Here is a 19,034-nt window from a genome sequence, read left to right on the forward strand (position 1 = left end):
TTCCACAAATAAACAGCAGAGCAATACCTACAACTATTCATCCCTTTCATTGCCAGAGAGATGCTAAATAAGTGACGACGGTAGCTTTCTTCCTGAACTACAACAACAGTTTTCTGTGGTGCTATTCCCAATTACTCAGAGATGATACTCAAAATGAAAACCATATAATACCTCCAAGCTACAAAAATCCCATCCATGTACTACTGCAAACACAATTCTTTACAACATCTAGTGAATTACACAATTCTCTGAAATTCAAGAATATTGCTTACAATCTCGGCCTGGTAAGCAACAGGTACTACAACATCCATGGAAACTCATTTTAACTCATGACAAGAATCAAGTCTTAGCAGTTTACTAGAAGCATGCACAGTGGAACTCTAAATGGAGTGAAGGGATTGCCATGTATCACAGATGTCCGGGGAAGGACTCTCAGGTGCCTCTCTGTCAGCACCTTATGCTGAAGAAGCAGGAGACAAGGGGAGTCACTGGAACTCGGATGCCAATAGATGATGCAGGAGTGCAGATGGGTTGGGATAACTCAGAGAGGGGCTATGATGTGAGCAGAGGTTAGAAAGCTAAAAAAAAAAAAGTCAGGACTGCAGCATGAGATGATGAAGAGGCACCTGTGTAGAAGGCTAAGGTGACTGGAGATGCAGGAGAAGGTGAACACACACGATGGAGAGAGTGCTCCAAAACAGAAGGATCAGCCAAGAGGTTCAAGTGCCACAGACAGGTCAACGCAGTTAATTATTGAGAGGCACAGTCCAGATGCAACTCACAGACACTGTTGATAAACGTGGCTGAAGCAGTTGCAGTGGAGTGTCAGAGGCAAAAGTCAGTCTCAAGGGGGTTAGAGAGAGAAGGGGATGAGAAAATGAGATAATGAATACAGACAGCACTCAGGAAACCCTCTTGAATAAAACACAGAACATGTGTAGAGAAGTATGCGTGTTTAAACAATGTTTTGCTTCTTACTGTCCAGATTTTTAAAATGTCAATGATACAAAGATTTAGTTATTTGTAATACAAAGTTACAAAGGAAGAGAAATAAAGACAGGGATGGATTTTTATCTGCTGGTTCATTCCTCCAAGGCCTGCAAGAGCCAGCGGTTAGCCAAGCTGAAGAAAGGCATCAGGAACTCCATCTGAGTCTCCCAGGAGCGTGTCAGGAAATCGAATACTTTGGCTATCATCTGATTCTTCCAGGCACATTAGCATGAAGTTGCATCCCTGGAACTCTGAAATGGGGTGGGGACGTCCCAGGTGGTAGCTTACCATGCTGGGCCATATAGCCTGTCCCATGGAAAGTCTGAAATAGGGATTGAAGTTTAAAAAAAAATAAGATGAAGGAGGATGATCACTAGGACCAGGTACCTAAGGCGGGAGGGGTGGAACAGGTGTTTGGATTGAGGAGGAACATACTCTCTACTTTCCCTGGCTTCCTCACTCTACCTACACTAGAGAGTACACAGCATGGATTTGTAAGATTTTTAAGACTCCTGAGATTGGTTTCCCTCAAAGGTACATACAGCCTGGAGTTAGGACTTCTCTCAGGTAGCTCTTTGTTTACTTTTAATGAGTCGGGAATAACGGGGACGAAACCAGGGAGGAGGAATTACGAAGACAGAAAGCCATCCCAGGTGGCATTACTGAACTGGTGACCACTATGAACAACCGGGGCTCAATCCCAGAAAACAAATCATGCGCAATGAGGCTTATAATTGTCCACCTGACACATGAGCAGAAGTGTACACATGAAATAGCTCTTGATTACTATTGATGAAGTGCTTCCAGAGGTTCACGACAATTTGTCGGTGTCACGTCTGCAACAGAATGTCAAAGGAATCTCTTCCAAGTATTTTAATGGGGGGAAATCAGACTGAGAACAAAATGCAAGCAATCCACAGTGCAGCTGTGGCAAAGTCACGGCAGGTCACATCTATGCACAGCTGTTTGCAGAAGGAATCACGCGTGAGGGGGTGTGGGATGGGGCATGTGACGTGACACACAAAGCTCGTGACTTCACCATCAGATCACGACACTGTGTCTATTCGTGGAATTACTTTAAACACTATCAGGAACTTTCTATCAAGCCAGTCAAATCATGACATCAACAGAAGACACATCCTAGCTACACGCTATTTCAAGAACTTTCATTTGTGCAGGCTGCTGGTAATAACTTTTATTTAAGATTCTGAAAGTGCTTCAATATTTATGTGAAGAAGCCTTAAGCTGAGTTTTTCCGAACCCTTTCCTTTATCCTTAAAAATTACTTATTTCCATCTATTTGGAAAGCACGTGCGCGCACACACACACACACACACACACACACACACACACACACACACACACACAAAGACTCTTTATCAGTTGATTTACTCCTTCAAAAGCCCAGTCAGCCAGGTGTGGGCCAGGTCAAAGCCAGGAGCCTGGAACTCCAGCTGGGTCTCCCATGGGAGTTAATCCAGTAATTAGCTCCTTCCTCCCAAGATACCCTGACAGGAAGCTAGACTGGAAACAGAGGAGCTAGGATCCCACTGGCATTCCCCATATGGCACTCAGATTTTGCCAGTAATCGCTCAGTCTGTTATGCTACCTCCACCCCTCACATTAAACTCCTGTGTTGCAGATGTGCTCCTAATGCTGAAATTACTATTTATTTAACTTTCAAAATCTTTCCCATTAAGTTTAAATTAACATCATTTAAAATATCACCAAATAATTTTTATTTGAATAATTATACTCCATTAGTTTCTGCCTCAGGGCCTTTTTTTTTCTTGCAGAAAGATAATGATTTATTAGGGATAAGGCTTTCTACATCCTAAGTGCTTCAATATGTCCCATGCTGAAACAGAAAATAGGAATACAAAGATATGAGCTGGGGACCACGGTGCTACAAGAGTCTTGAGTGATAACTCAAAGACAGCATGCATGCAGGGCCATTTATATCATAAAGAGTTGGCTTCTCTGAGAACCATCACTACAGGAAGGTAAGAGGGAGAGTTCTGTCATGTACATATGTTGATCCATAAATTGAATCTGTGAAAAATTTAAAGATGAATGTGGAGAAAACATTCAACAATCCTGTATGCGACAGGCCTAGAAAATGCCTTCAGAGAGGACATGCATACAGCCATCTAATTTTGCATGTGGATTAGCCTTGCGATTTTGTGTTTTGTACCTTTCTGGTTTTCAAAGCATCCAAAAGATACTATTATCTCCCTTGATCCTCACAACAACCTTCCAACTGAAGCAGCACAAGTAGTACGATTCCATTCCACAGACAGGAGGAACAGAGTGCGCAGCAAGTCCAGGCCAGCTGCCCAGCGTTCCCTGGCCCCTGGGTGGCAGGTCCCTGATCAGAACCTAGGCCATGAAATTCAGCACTCCTTTTCCAACATCCCACCGCTAACTCCTCCATCTGAAATGGCTTGCTAGCAGTGGCAACGTTTTCGGTCTCTGTCACGTTCCATTGTACCTGGGGTACTTCTGGGAACTCGACAAACACCCGTGAACTGGTTACTCATACTGACTCAGTCTGGACCATTTCACACCACTTTATAACAGGACTGTTTTTTTACACTTACATGCAGAATTCTTAATAACAGCAGTGACGTGTTACTGAGCTATGAATTACCTTCACTGTAGCACTGGAGTCGTCTCAGAACCATGCTGTGTACGCTGTTGCTCCACTACAAAATTCCACACGGCTACACTGGACTACATCACTAGCAGTTGTGAGTAGCCCTCGGGAGCACAATCTATACGTTACGACGTGCTCAGCTGGCATCGCAATGCGATGCCAGCTGATCAGGGAGTGACCAGGTGTTTCAGCCTGTCCTGAGTGAATGCCATGGGATCTGGAGGCACTCTCTCCTCCTGGCCTGAACCCGCACAAACCCTCTCAGGCTCATGTGGCCAAGCATGTTTTGAGGATGTTTGTCCTCTTCCTTTGTCCAGCCCCTTGTCCAAGCTGCCGCTGCTGACACCTCCCAGGGCATGATGCAGCCACAAAATAGTGCAAACTCATGCTGACATGAATGTGCAGCAAGATCCGGCAGTGTCAGCTTACCCCACCCTCCAGCACATTTTCCACTTTCCTCAAACTTCTTGATATTTATTTGTGTCTGCATTAAGGATCTAGGCCTTCTCTTTTTTTTTCTACTATAGATATTGGAAGACATGTCAATAGCATGCCCTTTTAAAAGAAACCTCACTGCACGAAAGCAAATTCAGTAAGTGAATAAATCGTTTTCTCATTGAAGACTAACCGGGTGTCCTTGTGGGCCGATGGGACACAGCTTCACTCAACCTAGCACAGACACACGAGTTTGCAGGGATGGCTTAAGGGCCCCTGTCCTCGCTGCTTCAACATACGCCCCTGAAAGCAGACTATAAATGCTATCCCTTGAGGAATATGACCTGGACTACTGCTGAACCCCTTTCTCCGCAACCATCACTGGGACAGTCAATCCAGGAAGAAAAAAAGAAAAAGCAAGATTCTTCCCTTCATTCTTCCTGGCCTAGTCTGCAGAGGAAAGCTGCTTTTTCTGTTATCCACGTGGAACAGAGGCATTTCTCCCCATTAAAACAAGGGCTCTTCTGGGAAGGACCGGCTCCTTTTGATCTCACTACGCAACTGCAGGTCCTGTACAAAGCAAAGGCACTGGCGCATGGGCAAATTCCACAGCTCTCTGTCCATCTGCAGCTCAGCCTGCTGACAGTGAGAGATCAAACACCGGGTCCCCACAAGCAAAAACATCAGCACGGCCAGTTTATCTTCTCATTAATAGTTCAGTCAAAGGTGGGGTGGGACCTTTGGGGTCTCTCTACTTGCAGGAACCAAATGAGTAGTCTTCAGATCTTTCTGTCACAGGATTAAAAATAGTACATCAGGGGAAGAGAATGACAATTGGTCATGGAGCATTTTCTTTAGATGGGAAAGTGGAGAGAGTGAAATCATTGTGCAAAATTAATAACATGAGAAGAAATTTAAGTAATGCCTATCATCTTTGCAAGGTTACTACATCATTTGCTTATTCTCTCAAACACACATGCCTTGGGACACTTCATGGCGACTCACGCATAAAATTTGTGGGGAAATCATAACCACTAGATGCAGGCATGCCATTTATTCTTGGGCACAGGGAAGATGTGTGCTTGGATCTCACCTGGATCCCTAGCAGGCGGGTTATCCACACAGAGAGCCAGAAGCACTACAAAATGTCAGATGGCCAAGTATCTCTTAGCAGCTGAATTCTCTCTTGAACGAGAGGATATTAGGGACCCAATGAAGAAGACGAACAAAAGCTGGATCGCTCCATTAAAGGAGGTCGTCAGCAAGCTGGAGCTCTTACTCTGAGCCACCTTCCTCCATCGTGACAGCTCCTGAGGCAAGTTTCCTGAAACCCAATGCAAACTCGGCCTAGAAATGCCGCTGAGTGCACAAAGGCCGTCTGGGCTGAAGGAACACACTGGTCTCCATTTCCGTGATTTCATCTTAGAGTTCCAGGTCACTGTTAGCATTCATAGTAAACGTTAAAACATTAATATGAGAGACCCGGTGCAGTAGCCTAGTGGCTAAAGTCCTCACCTTGCACACACCAGGATCCCATATTGTGTCCCAGTGGTTCTGCTTCCTATCCAGCTCCTTGCCTGTGGACTGGGAGAGTAGATGAGGATGGCCAAAAGCCTTGGCATGCTGCACTTGCGTGGGAGACCGAGAAGAGGCTCCTGGCTCGCTCCTGTCTTTGAGTCAGCTGAGCTCTGGCCATTGTGGCCTCTTGGGGAGTAATTCAGCAGATGGAAGATCTTCCTCTCTGTCTCTTCTCCTCTCTGTATATCTGACTTTCCAATAAAAATAGATACATCTTTTCAAAAGAGATATTAATATTTGAAAAAGCTAGAAGATGTAAGTGGGTAAATTCCTTCAATTCATAAATAAGCAAACTTGGCAAAGCCTTGGATGTCCATCCTGTTGTTATCCAGCTGCTCAGGCTGTAGGCAGATGGAGACAGAATCCTCTTCTACAAGGCATGCTGTGCCCACTACTGATGCACAACCAGCCTCTTACAGTGGGAGGCACCAGGCACTCTGCCTCATGGCATTTCCCAAACAAGTCACTCTTGCAGGCTGAGCTGCCCAACAGCTTGTCCCCACCTCATTTTCTGGTAGACTGAAAGGCAGGGCCAGGAGAATACCAGCTATGCCGATGTCTCAGTAATGTGGTCAGCAGTGATCTGTGGATTTGAACTCCGAAGGAACAGCTGCTTACTTGCTATGGTGGGTTTTACTTTTTGGCCAAGCCTTCCCAGGCAGCTGTATTTCTAGGAAGGAATCAAGGACCATGCCCGTTCCCTGCTTTAGAAGCAGATACCGATCACTGCAGGCCAGATCCTGCCGCCTTCTCCCTAAACCTGTCCCGAGCCTCACGCCAATTTTTAAAAATTCATGCTTTTCCTAAAGGATTAAAACCCCACACTTGGTTCAGAAAACCATTCCTTATGACTTCTGATGATATTTAAATGCACGTATGAAAAATAAAACATCAAAAAAAAAGTTTGGAAGAAAAGAGTCCAGGTATGACTTAAGATGGAATGCAAAGGAGGCGGGAAGAACGCCACCACCATACGGTATATGGCAAGGAAGTTGCTAAGACGACTCAAAACTGAATTCTGAGCTCTCTAAAAATGATAAAAAGATGGACCTAAGATCATCCAGATTTGATCAAAAGAAACAAAACTTGAGCTCTCCAGAAATTCTCTAAGTTATTTTCCTGCCCCACCATCCTTCCATCCACTGCCCACACTTGTCCTTACTGGAGAAGTGCTGCCGTGCCATGTTTGCCCTCATACTTTCCTCCACGCGCTCCCCTCTGCACAGCATACCTCCTTCCCTCCACCCTCTCACCTATCTATGTTTTTATTTTAATTTTTTTTTTCATTTAAGAAACAGAGATGCTGACAGAACTCTTCCATCTACTGGTTAACTCCTCAAATGCCTGCAACTGCCTAAGTTGGGTCAGGCAAAGTCAGGAATACAGAAGCCATTCCAGGTTTCCCACTTTGGCAAGGAGCTAAGACTTGAAGCCATTACTTGTCTCCCAAAGTAGGCACTAGTAGGAGTTCTGGATCAGAGGCAGAGCAAGGACTGAGCCCCGGCACTTCCAATATAGGATGTGGGTGGCAGCATGCTAGGTCGAACATCTGCCCCTCTCCTTCATCCCCTGCACGTGCACTCATAGTCCCACAAGGCCTGTACTAACCCTCGACCCAGGGGGGGGGTCTCTTCTTCATTTCTCCAAGAGCAACATGTACTTTCCACTAATACAGATTTCACAGCACTACATTATAATTGTGTAGTTGTCTATGCTCCCCTCTGGGCTGAATGTATTTTAATATATTTAAATGAATGAATATAAAAAAGGTGTTGAATCACATATTGGGTAATTCCTGGACAGCAGTTTCATACAAATGCAGAAACGGTCTACATATGAACATTTCTTATGCGGTGAGCAATTGCCAATTACCTCAAGTTGTCTTATATTGTTCGGTGCAGAAACAAGATTTCCTTGCTTGAAAAAGATAACCAGAGCCACACTCCCTGTGAATAAGGAAGGCGTCTTATCTTACGAGTTCAACAAACGTTTATTGAATACTAGTCATTATGCTAAGCGCAGAAGAAACAAAGATAAATAAGGCATAGACTAGGTCCTCTTGGAGCTTGCAAACCTGGATGGGGAGACATCAGATGAACAGAATAGCAAAGGTGCTGGAGCTTGGCCCGATCCCAACTGAGAATATCAACAATGATATTTTAATAGGAGATTTGTCTATACTGAAAGTATGAGGTGACCTGATCACGGACTACTCCAAGCAAGGGGAAAAATTATAAGAAAGGTATATTGGATGGGAAACAGCACATGTGTGTGTGAATTAAAAAAAAAAGGCTTATGTGTGTTGAAAGGTAAGTTAAATCAAGAAAGGTGAATGGGAAACGCTGATATATGGGATTCACCCGAGGCTGATGGGATCTGCAGGACCCATGCCAAAGAGGCCCCCAGGGGTGATGGTAAGGAAATTGGATTTCCACCTCTAGGTTTTGAGCAGCCACTGAAGGTAGGAACACGGATTTTTCTTTTAGATACACAACCTTGAAAGTGGTGTTGTGGATGGATTTGGGAAGGAGAGTTAGTCTACAAGCATGGCGAACAGTTGGCAAGCATTTGCAACATTTCAGAAAACACATGATAAGTGTTTATACATGATATTAAATAACTAATTAATGATGGTATTTTACCCTCTGTTCATCATATAAATCACCCCAAAGCAAGAAAAAACAAGAAAGAAAAATAAAAACCCGAGACTTAATAAAAATTTAACCCTGAAAAACAATCTGAGTAGGAAGAAACCAAATGCAGTAAGAAAGAACCAAAGCGTGGACAGTCAGCATAGCAAAAATGTCTAAAGTCCCCAATCTCCCACCAAGCCTGAAAAACGTGGTTGTTCAAACATGATGCTACCCAAGGGGGGAAGCCAGGCCTCTGTTCTGTGCAGCCAAGGGAATGTGGCCCTGAGCCTGGCAGTGGGAGGGAGAAGCTAGAGAGGCCCGAGTGCCTGGAGAGCCCTGGGGCAGCAATTCTGCAGCAGACCCCACTCCCAGCCCAAGGGACAGGGTAGGTCTTGTCAACTCAGAGGATGCCCTGATCTACCACCAAAATGATCCTACTGAAAGAGCTGTCCAAGAATTCATGCCATTCCTTAGGAAGGAAGCAGTAGCTGAGAACACAAAGACAAAAGAGAAACTGTACAACAACAATAATAAACGCAGCAAAGCAAAAGAAATGGGACAGAAAAAGCACAACATCAGCAAAGAACAAAGCATGCCTCCACAGAGCCAATGAAACTTGTGCCCACACCTCAAGGAAAGAATTTAACTCAGAAAAAAAAATTAACTCTGAAACACCAAGAGTTCTGAGACAACAAAAATGATAAAGCATTAGTTGGCAAAACTCAGAAGTTAGAAGTAGCAAGGGAGAAGAGGGTCAAAAGAACATGAACAAATATTCAAGGGAAATGTAAGCAAAGCTATAGTGTTCCACTTTTCCCAGTTTGCTCAGTTGGTCATAGTGGACTACGTGATGGAGGAAATGATGTTTCTCTTTTGTCCTCCCTGTCTCTGAACACACCCTAGGTGTCCTGGAGGAAGACCGTCAAAATAATGAAACAGAAATAAAATACATCTTTCAAGGTAAGAGTCACATAAGCTTTGGAGAAATGAAAAAGAGAGAAAAAACACATTTTATTCGACAGAATAACTTCCTTATCCACAGGAAAGAATCCACCCAGCATGACCAATCCCAACGCACATGCTAATAAAATAATTGATGTCAAACCGTGAACAAAAAGCAGTTTAGGTACCTAAGGCACAACAAAGATAACACACACACACACAAAATAAAAATATAAATCAAGACATCTGAAAGAGAATATCAGACAAATCTGATGTAACATCTAAGACATTAATGGAGTCAATGCTCATGGAAAAAAAAAAAGATCCGTAATTTTTACAGCTTGAGAAACTGAAATGTAAAGTAAACAGATAAGTATGTTTTCAATTTCTAGAATTATCCTTGGTTGAAGATCAAAATAAATACAGGAAAAAAGCCCCCAGCGCAATGAACACACTGCAAGGATACAGCTATCAAAACCTGAGGTAGAAAGCAGGGGCTATAATGGGAAATTATGAACATTTGCTGTATTTCTTCCCACTGCTACAGCTGTGCTTTATAAAATATTTAAGGATAACAGAATTATATATTATAGAAAAACGAACACTAGGGAATGGTGTATTTGATTAAATTAAGGAAGTATTCCAAGCAGGAAGAAAAAAATACATGGAAATACACTAATTTTCAAGCAGCTTTTAAGATGGAATCAGCAATGCTGCCCCTACATAGACGATTCAGTATGTTAAATAAAGCTAAAAATATTCAGTATGTGAAAGCTACAAAGCTAAGCAGTCAAAATAGAACTCTAGTATCCAACACAGCAAAGGAAAAGTAAGGGAAGCAAGGAAAACAGCCTATGAAATTGAGAGTTTATTTCTTTAAGGTAATAATTTGCACATTAAGCATACACTGCCAGAACCAGGGTATGTCTGTCACAGCTGGCAGCACAAATGGTCAGTTACCTGAAAGCAGAAAAGTACTCATGAAAAACTAACGGCCAACCAATTCATACTTTTGAAAAGACTGGTTGGTTGGTTACTTTGAAAGGCAGAGTGTCCAAGAGGATGGAGGGAGTAAGACAAAAGAACAGAAAGGGTGAGCGAGAGAGCTAGAGGGAGAGCGAGCTAGAACAAACACTTCACCTGCTGGTTCACTTTCCAAATGGCCACAACAACTGAATCTGGGCCAAGCCAAAATCAAGAGCCTGGAGCTCTGCCTAGGTCTCCTACAGCAATGACAGAGACTCAAACACTGGGGTCATTTTCATTGTTTTATTAGCAGAGAGCGGACAGGAAACAGTAGAGTTGGGATTGTATTTTACTAGACCTTAAAAATCCACACAACCAAATTATAAAAGGAAGTAACTACCACATAAAAAAAAACTACTACATACAAAATCTCTCAATGCAACAACTCATATAGCACCCATATTTTGTAAAGAGCATTTCTTAGGGCCAGGGTATGTGCATACAAAATGGTCCTTCCCCTTTGTGTAGAATAAAATGTTGAACGTACAAGATGAATGCATTCTAATTTAATAATTCCTGGCTAGCAATGGCCTGTGTGCCACAGGAATGGAATAGACGATAGGGTTCACCAGAGGGTGAGTGAGTGACACCCAGCTTGAAGATTCCTTGGGACTGAATGGTGACACAGAGACACTCATCTGCCAAGAACAGAGCAAATCCAGGGAGGTTTCAAAATTCTAATTTCCTGTAGGAAAGAGTTTACAAAACAGCTGACAGTAGAAGAGGGGAGAGGCAGAGGAGGAAATCAAGGCCATTGTCAAACTTGTCTCCATGGACACAAACATACATGCACACACAAATACACACACGCACACGTGTATGTAAACACGTATACATAGCCACTCAGTAGAGCTTCATCTTTTTGTTCAACCTCATTTCTGCATCTCCTCCTAACACACAGGATTCACTGTATTAGAAGGAAATAAAAACCTAAAATACTTCCTTGGCTGCCTAAAAATACGAGTTTCAATCAGCTCTCTTCGAAGAGTCAGAATTCTGACTCTAAAAGGATTGGGGACTTGGATATTTGAAGAGGTTGTAAGCACTGGGAAAGGAGAGAAAAGATTTAGTGAATTCTAGGCTTTTCCAAAAAGAAAACACTGGAGATGCTTAATTTATTTGGAACTTTCATTCCCAAGCGAGACAAGTCACTTTGGAAAGAAACAGAAGGTGGCTTTGATAAATTACTGAAAGCCAAAGCCCATTAGGCATTTGACTTCAAATAACCTCAAACCCCAGCCTAAGACCTAATCACTTCAAGTCAGCTCTGATATCATAAAACAGCAATTCACCTGAAGGATTCAGTGGGCCACTAATGTTGCCTGTGCCAAGGACTGAGCGACGACACCTTCATTTTTCAATAGACGTCTGGGATCTCCTTAGGGAACTGGCTCTTCAAGCAAAGGAGGAACAGGTGCATATCCTCACCATCTCAGGGAAGCAAACCTCATTTTGAGCAGACAGCTGATCGTACTATTTCTACTCACCTGAATGAAGATGTATTCATCCTGAACAACCAGGGAACTGATGTCAATAGAGCGGGCAAAGGGTCCACTGCGGGTCGTCTCAGCACATTCCTGGATCCTGCAGGTGAGGTAGTGAGCATCTGAAACGGAAGGGCAGGGAAACATTTAGACACGTGGAAACCATAAACCAGGCTCCCATCATCACACAGATCCACCTCAACGGGCATCCATCATGAAATCTGAAATAACTATGAGATTTCACTTTCTTAACTATGAAATGTATGATTACAAAAAAATGGTAATATTTGGTTTAGTCAGGGCAGTAGAAAAAGAGTGAATCGTGCATCTTAGCAAAAGAGTAAATTGGAATAGCTTTTTGGAAGAACAAATGTAAAGGAGCTATCAGAATTTTAAATGCACATATTTTACAGCAGCAATTCTAATGCAACTGATGCTTTGTAGAGTGACTCATGTATTTTCACTAAGGGGCAAGGCCATGGCTGTCCATTGTGGCATTGTTGATAGCAGTGAAAAGCGAAAAACAAAGCTAATGTCCATGAAGCAAGCAGCATTTTAAGAAAGCTAAAATAGATGCATATTTCAGCATGCCATGTTGTAATTAAAAACACTTAGGTAGATACATATGCATCGTCTTATACTTTTTCCAAGACACACCACTCTGCAATTTTTTTGAGTATGTATTTGGCATTATGTATAGTAGGATGCAGTTTATGTTCAAAGAAATGCTTATCTTCATAGCTACACAGATCTGTGCCATAACTATCCAGAAAAAAAGTTTGAAAGGATATGCGAAGTTACTTCAGAAAGTTCACCAAAATAAAAAATTCAAAAGGAGCTCATTTTGATACAAAAAAGATGAACTCAAGATGTAGATTTTTTTCTATGAACTTTCTGAATATTCCATGCAGCTAAAAATTCACTAGGATTACCTTCGGGGTAGGGTTTGGGCTTTGAAAAAGATCATTGACGCAGGGACATTTATTTTACATTATATGCATCCTTGTTATAAGAATGTATTTGTTTACCGCTCATATAATGTGTATAAAGCTTATATAATTGATTACAAAGTCTTCTAAAGATGGCAACAGCCCCCAGTACATGTAACAGCACCTACAGGCATACACAAGATCCTTGACTCGGTAGGGCATTTTGACAATCATCATAGGGTCATACCCAAAAGCCATTTGTTCCTTAAAGAAAAACCATCAGTAAAGCTCTGTGAAGAAAGCACTCTGTATACTTGCTTTAAAAAAGTTATTTTTCATTTCATGAACCTTACAAATGGGTGTCAAAATGAAAAGTAGAGACAACTTGAATATTAAAAGCTGAAAAATCGGGATCATTTCAAACCACAAGCCTTCTTACATGCATCGATCTAGTGTAAATGTTCACTTGATGTGTGCACAACTGGTAGAGGCTGCAGAAGAGGGGCAAGCAGCAGAGATGGATAAAAGCAACGTGTTTAAAGATGCAAATCTTTAGAAGCAGTTGAATTTGAAATAAAGACACACAAATGCCGCTTATCTTTAACTTATTAATTCATTGTTTCAACTAGTACTTCTTGTGCATATGCTATTTAGTGGATGTCATTTATGACCTAGGAACACAGTGATGAATAGAACAGATTCTCTAAGACCTCCTGTATAGGAAGAGGCTTCTTCAAATGTAGGTAGTTTTACATAGTAATTTAAGTTAATCCTTAAAATAAGCTAATGTAACAAATAGATCCATTTTGGTGGGAAATGAACTCACTGGACATTGTGCGCACCAACTTCTTGACTATCCATGCAGAAGCAGAGTCTGTTGGGGCCTGACCCTGATTCCCCTCTCTTCCTCAGCAGTCCTAACATCTTCCCAGGGGCTCAAGCCTCTTAATCTCTCTTTCTTCTGCATTCCATCCAATCCATTTTGGCTCCTGAACCTGGAAAACCCTATTAAGTGTTTCCAGAGTCTCCCCTCTTTCCTCCGTCACCCACACCACTGGCCTGGGAACCTCCTTCACATCTGTGCTGGCCGATGCACCCCTTTCATGAATAGGATTCATGTGGATGTTGTGCTGGGATGTGGGCAGAAGCAAGGCGAGATGCCAGAGCCTCTAAGCCTAAGCCTCAGTTAATACCTCCCAGCATCAAATGCATGAAGGGAACTGAGCAAACATATTTTTTCCTTGCTGGAATAGAAGTCCTTTCCGGACTAGCCTAATAAACTCACGTGGCAGGTAGAATCAGCTGGAGTAAGATCATCAGGGTTGCCTGGTCTCAAGATTAAGAGTAACTGGATCACAATGGACACCTCAATTAAGGGGGAGGAGGAGGCTGCCTCCTACCTCAAGTTCATCATGGACATAGGGAAATAAGACATTCTGAGTTCCCATACAAAGCCAAGTGTCTCTACTGTTTTCATACAAAATCTCCTAATTTTTTAAAAACATGAAGTTAGTTTAAACTGAGGATATGTTACAGACCAAACACTGGGGTCCAAACAAGTCAGCCTATAGTCCAAGAGAAATATGAAAGCCACTCATTTCCCATCTCAGCTCTGTAAACTGGTTCTGTCATCCCTTCCTAAGAAAATGACATACCTTTTTACTCCCCATGCCCAGACTGTACAGTAAGAATAGCTTCAAGTACATTCTGCATGTCCATTTGTCTTTGATTGTTCACAATGGGAGCCCAAAGAAGCCCGCCTTTTCATTTCTGACTAAGAGTGGAAGGCAAGGAACCCAGATGTGCTTTCAAACAGTTGTCTGTTCACCAGAGATACTGTTGACCCTTACAGCCTTAGTAATTCACTTCTACAGTGAAGCACCAGAACACAGTGGAAAGCTGCAGTAAATACAAGTAAAGGAATGTTAAGTGTTAACAGGACAACTTGCTTCTTCCTTGTCAGGCAGTGTTTGGGGCAACTCTTTATTGTCAAATCAAAGGTACATCTGCATGTTCCCTCATAAAGGCTTCTCTTCACTCAGATAGATACTATTCATTGGACACACTAGAATGAAAAATGAATTCAAAGGCACCCCAAACAAAAACAAAACCTAGCTAAACCTTGGCCCATAGCAGGTAGGAACTTATGCCAAAAGCATCCTACTTGGCTCTTTTCCTGAATGCCACTGTCCAGCATGGAACAAAAGGTCCCATTTAATGAGAAGAAGGCAGCACTAAACTGAGTTTTTGAGATGCACTTAAAATTCAGAGGTCTTGCCATTTTCGGCAGGATACACATCTTGGAAGCCTCAACGATTTGATGTTTTAAAACATAGAGATATGTCAGTAAGTGGCTCAGCTCCCACTGAATCCTGAACGTCACAGCAGAAACAGAATTCACACTACTATCAAAATTATATGCTTTGCCCTATGTAATCCTGTCTGAATAATAAATTGTTTCAATGCTTACATCCCAGTTTCGAAGTATGATAGTCAACAAGATGGTACAGGACTTAGGGCAGAGTGGAGATGCCTACATCTAAACAAAAAGGGACCCTCTTGTTCTGGGTTTTCTCCAGACTGTGGAAGTCAGACCTGGAGACTGTCAATGCCACAGGCAGGACTGAAAAGGCCATGACGCATGTTGCTGCCAGCACAGCTCCTTCAGCGCACAGTGCTGCTGACCTGCAGACATACCGTGGAAGCCACAAGTGACCTTTCTGATTTTCTTGGAGCTGTATTGCAAAAGTAAACTGACAAGCAGAATTCACCGTAGTATAACTTTATTTAACTCACTATATCCCAAAACTGTCATTCCTACATTCCATCAATATAACACTGACTAAGGAGCTGTGTTCCCTCTTCATTTCCTTACATTTAACTTTGGAACCTGATGCACATCTCTATCTGGCAGTCCATTTCAATGACCCCATGCCTGCTGTGTTGTCCAGCATCTCTTCCTTCCTGCCATTCCCCTAGGAAAATCCAACTCATCCCAGGAAAAAACAAAGGTTAACCACAGCATCTTTTGAGCAGCCTTTGTGCTCTCCTAGCAAGTATTCAGAACTCATGAACCAGAGAGCTCGGTGGCCTTCAGGACAATGCCTTGCAACAAAGATCTGTGCGCGCTTCTGCCTCTGCCTTGGTCTGTGGATTACCGTTCATCTGAGTATCACTCAGAGTTCAATAGAGGGCAGTGTAGATCAAAGTGGAGGTCCTGAACCAGCCCTAGCACCTGAGAACCTGCCAGGATGATGGACTAATGTTTGCTCAGGGCTTTCAAATGCTACAAATGCATTTTAAAGTTTGAGCAGCTCTAGTGGCTCTCAATTCCATTTGTGCTTCAGAAACACATGGGCAATTTTATGAAAGGCCAAGGAATAGGGCCTTTCCCCTAGAGATTTCCTTCACTGTTTGTCATGAGACTTGAGTGTGTGTGTGTGTGTGTGTGTGTGTGTGTGTGCGTGTACGTGTAGAGAAGTTTCCTAGGTGATGACTGGCTTGAAAATGACTTGCCTTCCAGACCTCTGAGATATTTCACTATAATGCAGTAATTTTGAGTAGGTGAATAAATACAAGAGAATCTCAGATTTCCATGCCAATATTCACAGGGATACCAACATTGCTTTCCTTCTTGGGAAACTGCACAGAGCAACAGACCATTATTATTTTGTTAGCATATTTTGTTTCTGTTCCCTGAATGAATGGATAAATCAGTCATTCTACTGGCTTATTTCTCAACAAAGGAAAAGGAATCTCAAGAAGTTTCATTGCTTCCATATTCAGTCTCCTTAAGCATGAACTGAAATTAGAGTTTAGAGTGCTACCCTCCCTTCAGCATGTCTACAAGATCATCTCACAGCGCCTCTCAGAATGATAAACACACGCTTGTCAAAGTGACTCCTGTGGAATCAGAGCAAGAAGTGTGGTTTGGTTTGGCTCCTGCATCCCGCGTGGTCTTACCTTCCACCAGAACCTGGGAAATTTGCTCACCCCAACATTCTTCCCATGTCTACCTACCTTCTAAAACAAATACAGCAGGCATGCTCAGCAAGTCCAGTAAAATCAAGCAAGAGAAGGCCTGGACACAGAGAAAGAACAATCTTTGGAAATCCAAGTGGAAGAAGCCCAGTCTCATTTCTGATGCCTTTCCCTACTCCTGTCCATTGGCACAGTCACTAGGACCCACGATGCAAGCCATCCTAAGCCGTCAGTCAACTTACTCAGAATAGATTTACATTCCATACTTACTGGAATCACTAATCTTGCCAAAACTAATGACAGAAGAGCACACAGCAAACCCTCCTAAGCTATTAGTCAACTTGGTCAGAAGAGAGGATGGAGGGTAGTGAAAGCTGACTTGGAAACCAGAGATGGAGGTTGGGGTGTGAATGGGTTGGTTGCAAAGGGTTCTCTTTTCATCTATCATATACTGTATCTTAAACATAATAAATGCAAATAAAAGAGGTTCCTAGAAGGGAACCTGAATAGACCAGAGACTTGCTTGGTACAATCCATAGCAGAGCCCACAACTAGGGAATTGAAGATACATTGTGAAGCTTTGCCTAAGAAACAGACATTAAAAGACTTCAGATAGCTTGGTGGTTAGCATGAATTGACGCTCAGCAAGCTGCCTGCTCATTTCTTCAGATTCTCTCCCCAACCTTGACCAGCCAGCTTCCCTTTCCCCTCCCCCACAGGCTTTACTATATCACAACCTGGAGGCGCCAGTAGGTTACTGTTTATCCCTAGAAGACCAACTCAAACATACCCTCTTTCTTAGAGGTTTTCTTCAATTTACACAAGGCTATTAGTCACAGCAGCTCTCATGATTTAATATAGTATGTGTCCAATTCCACTAAACTATATCAAACTGCACTGGAACTATCTGAAAAAAAAAAATCGGTCCCTCTCTAAAGCAGGTAGAGAACAAGCAGAGTGCAAGTGTCTTGACAGCAGGAAAGATAACTACAGTCACTGGAAGTCCCCCTCAATCTACAATAGAAAGATTAGTATACACACATTAGAGCAGGTGCTTTGTCTAAAAGTTAAGGTGCTGCCTGGGATACCCTGGTTCAAGCACTGGCTTGTTCTTAATTCCAGTTTCCTGTTTCTGTGCAATCTGGAAGCCAGCAGATAAGAGACAGGTGGCTGGGGCCCTACTAACCACATAAACCACCCAGAGTTCGTGGCTCCTGACTTCAGCCTGGTCCAGCCAAGATAGTTTAGGACATTTCAGGGAGTAAATCACTGGATTCTCTCTCTTTCTCTCTGTCTCTCTCACTCCCCATCACGCATTTTCTGTTTGTCTCTCCTTCTGTGTCTCCCTCCAGACCTCCATGTCTTTCTCTTTCCTTCCCAAATACATTAAATAAACACGATTTTAAAAGATAACCAAATTCTGGACAAAACTAGCTAACTAACTAAATAAATTCATTAATTAATGAGAAAAGGTAGTGAGCATATAAAAATAGAAATTCTGGGTCTGGTACAATGGCCTAGCAGCTAAAGTCCTCGTCTTGCATGCTGGTTCGTATCCCAGCTGGTCCACTTTCCATCCAGCTCCTTGCTTGTGGCCTGGGAAAGCAGTGGAGGACTGCCCAAAGCCTAGGGACCCTTCATGTATGTGGGCGAGCCAGAAGAAGCTCCTTGCTTCTGGTTCTTGCCTTTGGATCTGCTCAGCTCTGGCTGTTGCAGACACCTGGGGAGTGAACCAGTGGATGGTCGAGCTTTCTCTCAGTCTCTCTGTAAATCTGCCTTTTCAATAAAAATAAATAAATATTAAAAAATTATGCCTTCTGTTACATTTAACCATGAATTTTAATTTTAATATTATTTTAGTATGAACTTAGTTTTTGAGGTATTCTCAGTAATCTTTAAGTTTGTGATGGTTTTCATGCAAAATTTTTTTTTAAAAAAACCATTCATAATTTTTGAGGATCTCTCAGATGCTCCATCCCTATGGCTAGTCTTACCCATAAGATCACATCAACGGAATATGGCATACGACCTTTTGAAACCTTCTAAATTCTGCTGTGTTATAGCAGTGCCACTAATACTCAGGTGGACGAATCACAGCTCGTTAATCCTTTTTTCTACGAAGAATATGCAGGCTATTTACACTTTTGTGCTGATTATTAATGTGTCTGCTTGACAACCAATAATAGTTTTGGAGTGACTATAAATTTCATTAATTTAGACCAAATTAAAACATGTAGGAGTGGGATTACTGGATCATAATAAAAGTGTAACTTCATAGGGAATTGCCCATGTGACATTCTGAGCCACAGTCTATGCCCTCTAAAGCCGTCCTGACCCGTGTCTTCTGCGTTCCCAGCAAGTGACATCGCCCATTTTGATT

General features: G+C 42.5%; 1 protein-coding gene across 1 annotated transcript in view; it reads right to left on the bottom strand.

Moving 5' to 3' along the window:
• The window catches only part of SORCS3 (sortilin related VPS10 domain containing receptor 3), a 546,072-nt gene that overhangs the window by 124,891 nt on the left and 402,147 nt on the right, over positions 1 to 19,034 (bottom strand). The window contains exon 7 of the mRNA XM_040991786.1: positions 11,748 to 11,866. Coding sequence (XP_040847720.1) covers positions 11,748 to 11,866 — 119 coding nt within the window. The remainder of the gene's footprint in view (positions 1 to 11,747; positions 11,867 to 19,034) is intronic.

This window comes from Ochotona curzoniae, unplaced genomic scaffold (assembly GCF_017591425.1).
Source record: "Ochotona curzoniae isolate NIBS_2020 unplaced genomic scaffold, NIBS_Ocur_1.0 contig_66, whole genome shotgun sequence".
NCBI classification, from domain to species: domain Eukaryota; kingdom Metazoa; phylum Chordata; class Mammalia; order Lagomorpha; family Ochotonidae; genus Ochotona; species Ochotona curzoniae.